This window comes from Misgurnus anguillicaudatus, chromosome 5, assembly GCF_027580225.2.
Source record: "Misgurnus anguillicaudatus chromosome 5, ASM2758022v2, whole genome shotgun sequence".
NCBI classification, from domain to species: Eukaryota; Metazoa; Chordata; class Actinopteri; order Cypriniformes; family Cobitidae; genus Misgurnus; species Misgurnus anguillicaudatus.
In genome coordinates, this window is record NC_073341.2 from 22,528,305 (window position 1) to 22,538,221 (window position 9,917).

At 35.6% G+C, this 9,917-nt stretch overlaps 3 protein-coding genes across 3 annotated transcripts in view; 1 reads left to right on the top strand and 2 right to left on the bottom strand.

Moving 5' to 3' along the window:
* Window positions 1-1,378, bottom strand: part of mmp11a (matrix metallopeptidase 11a) — a 28,345-nt gene extending 26,967 nt beyond the window's left edge. The window contains exon 1 of the mRNA XM_073867385.1: window positions 1,096-1,378. Within this exon, the coding sequence (XP_073723486.1) occupies window positions 1,096-1,206 (111 nt within the window). The 5' untranslated portion in view covers window positions 1,207-1,378. The remainder of the gene's footprint in view (window positions 1-1,095) is intronic.
* Window positions 1,379-4,233: 2,855 nt separating this feature from the next.
* Window positions 4,234-6,401, top strand: gstt1a (glutathione S-transferase theta 1a). The gene is made up of 5 exons (XM_055168360.2): window positions 4,234-4,396; window positions 4,525-4,612; window positions 4,694-4,844; window positions 5,022-5,198; window positions 5,802-6,401. Exons 1-5 carry the CDS (start codon window positions 4,285-4,287, stop codon window positions 6,000-6,002), a joined length of 729 nt encoding a protein of 242 aa, XP_055024335.2. The 5' UTR covers window positions 4,234-4,284; the 3' UTR covers window positions 6,003-6,401.
* Window positions 6,402-6,580: 179 nt separating this feature from the next.
* Window positions 6,581-8,549, bottom strand: LOC129414111 (uncharacterized). The gene has a single exon (XM_055168021.2). The coding sequence runs from the start codon at window positions 7,704-7,706 to the stop codon at window positions 6,720-6,722; it is 987 nt and encodes a 328-aa protein (XP_055023996.2). The 5' UTR covers window positions 7,707-8,549; the 3' UTR covers window positions 6,581-6,719.
* Between the last annotated feature and the right edge of the window lie 1,368 nt (window positions 8,550-9,917).

The following is a 9,917-nucleotide window of genomic DNA, read 5'->3' on the forward strand; positions in this document are numbered from 1 at the left end:
TCAGCTCTTTATATTCCATAATTTATATCAATGGGAAAGGGATGTGAAAAGGCTCAAAATCCAGTGTGAATAAAGCACTTTGAATACCACAGACGACAAACTATACAATCTATTCTCTCTCAGCGTGGGATGTTCCTGAGAGACAGAGCACGGGATCAAAACAATCATAATAGGAATAAGGGCAAAGCTGTTTCTGTAAGCAGACTTTCACATTCCCCAAATTCTCTCTAGAGCACACTACTATGCATTTATGTGTGTGTGCCGATAAGTATGTGTATCCCTACATATGACACAAAACAACGAACTTGCCCATGCCTGCACAATCCCTCATACTTTTGTCAAAATAAGGCAGCCAATTGACCAGATTATAAATTAGTTTTACAGTTTAGCCATCGTAGACACAACATCCACAAATCCGTTCTGACCAAAGGTTGATTGGGGTCATTCTCTTAAAGGCACAGTTTACCCAAAAATGAAAATTCTGTCATCATTTACTCACTCTCATGTTGTTACAAACCTGTATAAATGTCTTTGTTCTGATGAATACGACGGAAGATATTTTGAAGAATGTTCGAAATCAAACCGTTCGTGAGCCTCCATACTAGGCTATTATTTTTCCTACTATGAAAGTAAATGGGGCTAACGAATGGTTTGATATTTTTTTTTAAAGTATTTGCTATTTTTTATATATCGAAATAGTTTTGCTAGGAAATATGCATAGGTTATGACACAACTAAATGTGGCAGGTTCTGGCTCGTATTTACAGAGGCTTCAGAGCTCTTTTACTCATTGTGATTAATGATAATGTTATTCAATGTAACTGAATCTGTGCCAATAGGCTACTTGTACCGACCATAATTCAGTCTGGTGTTGTTCAGACAGCTCTGGCAAGCATGAATAGCATTATAAGTAAAAAGCACCAAAGTTTAAAATGGAAAAAAATACGAGAAACTAAAATTGTAAAAATTACTAACTTTTTTTAAACTTAAATTAAAACGTTTTGCTTTTTGTGCGAGTAAAATGACTAACAAAATGCGTTTCTTCGAAATGCATTAAATCGGTCATTAAAATCACTACTGTATTTTAAAAGCTCACCGTATGCTCCTTGTGCTGGATCAGCCCTCGTCCCCCATGCACGGGCACGCATCTGACGGTCAGGAGAACGTGCAGTAGGAACGCGCCAGACAGAAGCCCGGACACCCGCATCCTTCGATCCTCGCGCTCTGTAAAAGTGCGAGATTGTGCGAATGTCACGGGGAAAGTCCTCGCGCGATGCTCGCAGTGTTTTTTATGTGAAATGATTTCGTCGTTCCCTTCCCTCTAATACACCTTTTCTCTAATGGGACGGAGTGACAATATTGCCCGGCCCCACGTGACTTTAACTCTTTTGCCTCAGGAGCGAGTGAAGTTTGAGATCAGCGAAGCACATCACAAACGTTTCGTTTACGCCGCCAGTCTTGAAAATAGCTTAGACTTTCTACATGTGGTTTTGGTCTGTTTTATGACTAAAATTTTATATGATGAAGCTGCTGCTATACAATGACTTTTTTATCAATTATTATCGTTATTATGAAGATCCTATTGTATCGGTCACGTTTGTTATTCAATAATCATTGTTGCATTTCAAAATGTAACTTACTTCTGTGCTTTTATGTTAAAGACTAGCGTTTGAACTCAGTATGTGGGTGCACCATAGATGCAGGTGCAGAACTAATGAGGTTTCACTTATTTTTAAAGCCCGACCATTAGGTTCAGATGTTGTTTTCCTCTCCTCTGGTAAGCCATATGGACACATTTCGTCATCAATGCGTCACTCACAATGTTTGTTTGAGTGCAACATTGTCATGCTGCCAAGATGCATTTGTCGTTTACTGTACATGCATGCATAGGTGGGTTTAACATGTTAAGCTGGTGGGCGTAGGAGAACCCTGGTAAATCTCACCTGCAAGGAATAGATGAGCTCATATTGGAGTTTCCCCCAAAGCCCCAAAAATCTTAGCATGATACTAATTTCATTACTTCATCTGATCAAAATCTGACCACAAGTTAATGTAAAACCAATGGAATGAAGGAATGGAAAAAACAATTAGAATAGAATGGAACTACTAATTCGATAAAAGACACCATACATACAAGATAGACAAAACTTAAACCGTGGTTTGCCAACAAAGTGACTTTTAACAGATGTATGTAATTGTGTCTAAAACAAACAGCTGTGGGTTTAATTGTTTGAAAACCATTAGATACCATAATTGTGTTATTCATTGTGTTACACAGTTCTTTTTTTAAACAAATGCATTTGCTTTGTATGGCACAAATTACTCTTAACACTCAGAAAAAGTTACTAGAAGGTACAAAAGTTGGGTGATCCTTACGTGTCACAGTATACTTTTGTACCTAAAAGGTGCATACTGGTACCCCAAAGGCACACATTTTATTACCTTAGAGGTACATATCTGTTCCTAAATGGTAGATATTAGGACAACTTTTTTTTACCTTTTTTGCAGACTGCATAGTAACAGAATTTGCTCAAACAATATTTTGAAACATATGGAATTAGTATCAGCTAAACAATTTCAGCCAGACATTAAGAGAGTCCATTTGGTTTTCAGATCTAAGTATCTGGTACATCTATAATCTGGTACCACGTGCCTCCAAATTCAAACCAGATTTTGAGAACAGTCTTGTTGGAAGACTCAGGAGAAAGAAAGGCCACTGGCATCATTTGAACTATTGGTTATTTCATTTTTTCACCCAGCTTGTTTTTTTTTTAGTTTTTTAGATTGTGGTTAATGATACTAAACCCTAAAATGCGTAAACAGAACAAATATGTGTTTATAAAAAAACTAAATTTATGCAGTGTGCATTTTAAATTCCCTTAGCTGTAGGTATGCATATTATTACTTTGTTAGCACAATATTCATAAAACAACAATAACTCACCCTTCAACTCATCTACTGACCTCATTGAACCTCATGACCTTTGAGCTGTTTACAATATAAATGAGATCAGGAAATGATATGGAACATAAAGTCATTTGATAACAGAGCTTGAGACATTTAGAGGGATAAAAATCTGGCCCCACTGTATGTTAGAGCAAACCAAACCTTTTGTTTCGATTTGTAATGTTTAACATAAAGGAATCATGTTTTATAGTAAGCATAATTATTTGCTTAATTCATTAAATAAATTAGCTAGTTAATCTTTGGTTAAAAAGATACTGACCCTTAATAGAAATAAACTGAGTTTGACATCTACTTGATGCAAGCCTATCCAAAACAGAAAGAGTCTTCTTGCGCCATCCTGTGACTGCATGTTTACATAACAATTATGGGTACATAATATAATAAAAACAGGTTTGGCTTTAAGTTTTCACAGAATTGCACTAATAGTACAAAACTTTAAAAAATCAAAGTAGTAAATATAAATATAAAAATTAAACATATTATTATTATTATTATTAGTAGTAATTATTTTTGTAGTTTAATCTTAATGCAATTATCATCTTGATTCACAATCTTTAGATATTATGAATTATCTTTTTAAACTCAGGAAGGAAGCATACCAGTTTATAAAAAGATTGTCTAAAATGAGATTATGCACGTCTGTTCTTCATAATGCAGTTGTATTTGCACTTGAATATATGCATTTAAGGGTGGTTTTTGCTTGACCTTGCAGCATATACAAACAACATATATGACATTTACAACCATATTCATGTCATTCATGTATTGGGGATTTTTTATTGGTCAGTTTGTTTCACTAATTAAGATTTGCATGCATTTTGCATGAAATCCATATTAAGTTTTGTTTTTTGATGCAATATTTACTATTATTTTCTTTATTCTTGAAATTTAATTTTTTTTATATGTTTCACATGGGTTGAATGTTTTTCTTGGACTTTAGTTTATTGACATTACTCTCAGACACACAACACACACACACAAATACATAAAAGTTAATCATTACTTTGAACACTAATAAGGAATATTTGAGTTTTTAAAAATCATATCCTCCACCCCACCATATATCAGTCAAATTGCCCATGAAATGCAAACATGTTTTATCTCTGTCATGCCATATTTTATCATGACATCAATGTGGCAATAACAAAATTCGATAAACTAGGCGGACAGTCATAACATAGTGACCTAGTTTTAGGTGTCGCAAGAAGGCTGTACTATTGACCGCTGTAAGGCGGAGCATTCACAAAAAGCATAAGTTTCTTCTTGCATTGCAAATTACACTGTATGTTTTTTTTGCATTCGACACTTCCAATTCAAAATGCCACTTGAGCTCTATCTCGATCTTCATTCCCAGCCATGTCGTGCTGTATTTCTATTTACAAAGATAACAAAAATTCCCTTTGAGTACAAAGCCGTGGATTTATCTGCAGGTAATTTGTTGTCATATTAATAACTTAACATACCAGAAAAACGTATGTTTCTCATTGTCCTTGTAAAACATTAAATAGTTTTGTATGTATACATTCTGTATACATTTTTCTATTTTTTTGCATGAAAGGTGAACATTTTGGGGAAGAATTTGGGAAGGTCAGCATTTTAAGGAAAGTACCTGTCCTTAAAGATGGAGATTTCATCCTCACAGAGAGGTATGTTAGAAAGAAATAGTGCACTTTTATACAGACATACTATATGCTAAGATATGAATAACAAAGTGGACTGACTTGCAGCATAGCAATCCTGCAGTATTTGGCAGTAAAACATCACGCTTCTGACCACTGGTATCCAGCAGACCTGCAGAAGCGTGCACGAGTCGATGAGTATCTTTCTTGGCAGCACACAGCCCTACGAGCTCATGGGTCAAAGGTTTTCTGGTTTAGGGTAAGATTCACTGCATTAAACATTGAACAAATAGATTCACTCCCTTGTTTTTCATTCAGTCTCAATCTTCTGGTCTAGATTTCTGTTTACAATTTACATGTTTCTAACGTAATTATAAAGTATGAAATGAACATATTTTACAGACTTTGGGCTGTAACTGACATTTCCCAATTATAGGGAGTCCTGCCTGTGGTCACAGGAGCCCCAGTGCCAAAGGAGAAGATGGATTCTGCCCTGGAGGACCTAAACATGTCTTTGAAGACCTTTGAGGAGAAGTTTCTGCAAGACAGGCCCTTTATAATTGGACAAGAGATATCACTGGCAGATCTAGTTGCCATTGTAGAGATGATGCAGGTAAAAACTTTTTCTCTGTATTTGATTTCCAAGACTCAGTGCTTAATAAAAGGATTGATCGCACAAAAAATCTGTAAAATCCTTTACTCACGTCACGTATAAGATCGTTTCAGTGGGAAAATAAACACATAGCTTTTGTGGCCCAAACTTAACTTCTAGACTTACTCTAACTCAGTCATCTGGAGTGGATTATTTCTTATAACAAGCAAAATAAACAAGTAAATTACTTTAGTTCAAATCATAAAAGTGTACACTGAGTTGACAAATGTATACAATGTAAAACTACAGATCCTTGCATTCTTGCCAAGCTGCCAAACCTCTCTTTACAAATCGGTGATGCATGCTCATCATCTCCTATCATTTTTAGAAAACTGAAAAAAAAATTCGACAAGGTATTTGTTTCAAAGTTTGGCAACAAGCCAGATTGATAAATAACACAAACTGGAAGTTAACTTCAGGCCAGGTGCATAACCGTGTTAAAGTGTAACCGACACCCAAAAATGTGTCAAAAAGTGTCTAATAGACAGCAGATTTTTCATTTTTATTTGAACTAACACTATAAAGCAAATATTGACAATAACTATTTTGTATATGTGTTTGAAGCCTGTTGGTACAGGTCTAGATGTGTTTGAAGGTAGACCTGCCCTGGGTGCATGGAGAGATCGAGTGAAAAATGCGATTGGTGTGGAAGTCTTCGATGAAGCCCACAAGGTCATCATGAATGTTGATGTACTCCCACAGACATTTGAAAACAAGGGTTTACCAGAGTTTCTCAAGGTTAGGATTATGAAAATGTTCAACTGAACCTTTGTCTTCTCACTTTGATTTCTTAGGGCAGTGGTTCTCAAACTGGGGGCCAGGCCCCCCAGGGGGGGCGCGAGATGGTGCCAGGGGGCCCCAGTTTTATGACATTTTATAAAATACATTCAATTATCATGAATTCTGTTTAATTAATCCTAAAAAATAAGTCTACTAACCAACAGCACTAATTTGTATAACTTAATATGTTTTGATTAATTAAAATGTTACATTTTAGAACAGTTTTTGTCATAAATTTTCTTTGGGGGGGCCGCAAAAGAATGCACCATACACAAGAGGGGCCGCACACAGAAAAAGTTTGAGAACCACTGTCTTACGGTATAGTTAAACATTTTAACATTATGTTATAATGACTATTCAAAATAAAAAAGAATACAAACAATTAAGTCTGAAGTTTTCATATGTGTGATTTATTTATTTGTTATGTGCATTTTATCATATTTTTCAAAATTCAGAAAAGGTGATTTTATCTAAAATTGCAGTATGTCTAATAGACTGCAAAAGGACTTCTTCATTACATTAGTAAAGATAGATTAATTTCTAGCATAATGTACAATAAACAGACAAGAAACAATATGATAAGTATACTAAAATGTTTCTATTTATATAACTCATTCCAGTAAAGCAACAATTTTTAAAATAGAGATTAATCAAGTGTTACATTTTTATACATCATCCCCTGCGTTAAACAATCCCAGTATATTAACCATCCACTGTTTCACATGTTTGGCTTTTGATAGCCGGTTCCTGAGCTTTTTTACAACAGAACAGACTCCAAAGCTTTTCTTTCAGATACCTATTTGAAGCTGTCAGAATAACAGAAGACATGCCACCATAAAAACTAAAGGCAAAGTTTAAGACGAGATAGGTGATATTTCCCTCCATTAACCTTATAGTCAGGAATACACCCACGATAAATAAAGTCACCAGATAAACCCCCACCAACGAGATGGTGAGTTTGCACACCAAGACGTACGAGTCTGAACCCTGCACCTGGGTCTTATTTTTTCGGAGTGCCAGCGTATGGGCGCACAGGTGGATCACCATTCTGAGAGAGGTGGGCAACATGATCATCAGAGGCAATGGGCAAAGAAAAAACAGAACCACAGCTACATATGCTATCTCATTCATATTTATGGAGAAAATGAGTCTCGGGCAGGCTGTGCCTTGAGTAGCATTCAGGCTGTGATTCGCAGACACGATGCTACTATTTGTTGCTGGAACTTCGAGTGTGAGAAAAGGTATGAAAAACACAGAGAAACCCAAGCAGCTCAACAACACTCCGGTGTTGATCACGGTGGAGATGTTCCTCTTCAGTGATAGGAGGCACTCAGAGGAGAAATTCACAACTTTGACACAGTAGAAGAGACTCTGCCATGCAATAGACCAGAAGCTGATACAACTGCAGTTCATCGTCAGGTATATTACAATCCGGAGAAAAAAAGGAAACGGTCTCATGCACCAAACAGTTGGAAGAAAGAAGACACTCAACACCATTACGAGAGTGACGGTGACCAAGATAACATTGTTGAGAGAGATAACGGTTAAGATCAAACCGACAGTCTGAATATTTTTGGACTTGATGTGCTGCTGTATGGTGAAAACCAGGTTAAACATGTTCCCAGAAATACCAACAAGCCCCAGTGCAATCAAAACAAGAATGTCCTCAATGACAGTCGCGACAACCATGATGCTCTGTAGAGAGGTATGCCAGTCCTGCTGAGCTCCTGTAGGACATTCGCACTGATTTATAGAGAAACAGAATGAATCTCCTATGCAAAGTGCCTCTGCGTGAGTAATAACCCCTGGTGAAATCAGGTCGAAGATGAATCAGAAAACACAAATGAGGTAAAATGATAGAAATCCACCATCTTTATTTAGTTTACACAGACAATGCAAGACAAGATAATTTGTCAATTTATTCTTTTGTCCTCAATGATGATGAGAACATGCACTTTGATGGTGAATGCACACGTCACTTACATGCTGAAACTATATTAAAGACATGCATATATGCAACAATCAATATTCAATGTTATTAGCGGTCTCCATTTGTCTATTCAAATCTGTGTCTGTCTGCAATTTAAGCAAATTATTTGGAAATGTAGTACATGAAATTAAGCCTACAACATTCAAATGCTTGACAAGATATGTGGGGACTCGAGTTGGTCGCTTTCACAAAGTCTGTCCAGTGTCATCCATATAAAGACTGATAATGATTTTGGCAAGGTGATCTTTAACATAACACCATTCAAGAGTTCAAAAGTTAAACTATACCATTTTAGTGGCCTTTATACAGTATAGATAAGGTAATAACTCCGATATGTCAGATGAAATATAAGATAGCTTAGAGTAAACAGAAAAATTTTGGGAAATCCAGCTACTCTCATAAATGGAGACACAACCTGTCGCAATTGTATGCTGCTGAAATAGATTTGCCAAAGATCTATTGGACCTGTCCTAGACAACTGTAAAACTATCTATAAGAGCAAATAGACTTAAGTTGTGACTCTACATTTTCTTTCCCTTAGGGCTGGGAAAAGAAAAATCGCGATTAATCGCATACAAAATAAAAGTTTTTTTTGCATAATATATGTGTGTGTGTGTGTACTGTGTATAATTATTGTGTATATTTAACCACACACACATACATATGTTCATGTCAGATTTTTTATATCAATTTTTTTATTTATATATATATAATATAGAATATATAAAAATATAAATAAATATATATACACATGTAAATGTTTCTTAATTGCATACATGAATGTGTGTGTATTTATATGTACATAATAATTACACACAGCACATACTCAGACATTATGCCAAAAATCACTTTTATTTTGTATGCGATTAATCGTGATTAATCTTTTCCCAGACCCAGTACTTATTGATCTTTTAAATTAAATAGGCATCTCAATCAAATAAGTGCAACTGACTGAAAAATGTGTGTTAAATGACCTTGTTACATGGCTCTCTGGGACACTTGATTCTGATTGGTCAGTTATGACATTCCAATGTTAGTCAATGTTATCCCCAATCACAACCATTTAAACTGATAATACACCTCTCCAGGTACTGCAAATCATCTGGTAATACTAACTTTAATGTATTATTTGTAGAGATATGCACAGTTGGTTATACAGCAGTGGTTCTTAAACTGGGCGCCACGGCCCCAAGATGGTGCCAGGGGGGCCCCAGTTTTATGACATATTATAAAATACATTAAATGTTCATAATTTCTGTGTAACTAAACCTAAAAAATATAAGGCTACTAACCAACAGCACTACATTATATAATGTAATGTGTTTTGTTTAATTCAAATTTTAAGTTTTACAATGTTTTATGTAATAATTTTTCTTTTGGGGGCCACAAAGCGATGCACCGTACACAAGGGGGTTAAAGAGATTATACTCCCACCCCTCATAGTACGGCTAATTAAATAGGCATTTTTGGGGAAAAATAAGCATTTACATTTGGTAATCTTGTTTTTGATCTGTCTTTTGATTTGCCCAACTTAAATGAGGTTCAATGAGGTTTAACCTATATACAAAACCTTAAAGGGGACATATCATGAAAATCTGACTATGTTTAATGCTATAATTCGGTTCCCAGTACTTGTATCAACATAGAAAATGTGAATAAAAGAACAACCCAGTAACTTCACAAGCATGTGAAAAAAATGGTAATTGAAATTTGGCTTCCCTTGTGATGTCAGAAAGGGATAATACCGCCCCTTAATCTGCATTATTCAACCACGACACTGCCATTTAGTGCAGAGATCACCTCATTTGCATTTAAAAGGACACAGCCAAAAACGCAAAAACGACAGATTTTTGCTCACACCTACAAAGTGGCAATTTCAACATGTTATAATAAATTATCTATATGGTAGT

Bases quoted from the DNA above. Each gene is read 5' to 3' on its own strand.
- gstt1a (XM_055168360.2), top strand. From the start codon at position 4,285: ATGCCACTTGAGCTCTATCTCGATCTTCATTCCCAGCCATGTCGTGCT. The intron at 4,397-4,524 runs GTAATTTGTTGT...TTTGCATGAAAG, and splicing joins AGCCGTGGATTTATCTGCAG to GTGAACATTTTGGGGAAGAA. The intron at 4,613-4,693 runs GTATGTTAGAAA...ACTGACTTGCAG, and splicing joins GATTTCATCCTCACAGAGAG to CATAGCAATCCTGCAGTATT.
- LOC129414111 (XM_055168021.2), bottom strand. From the start codon at position 7,706: ATGGTTGTCGCGACTGTCATTGAGGACATTCTTGTTTTGATTGCACTG.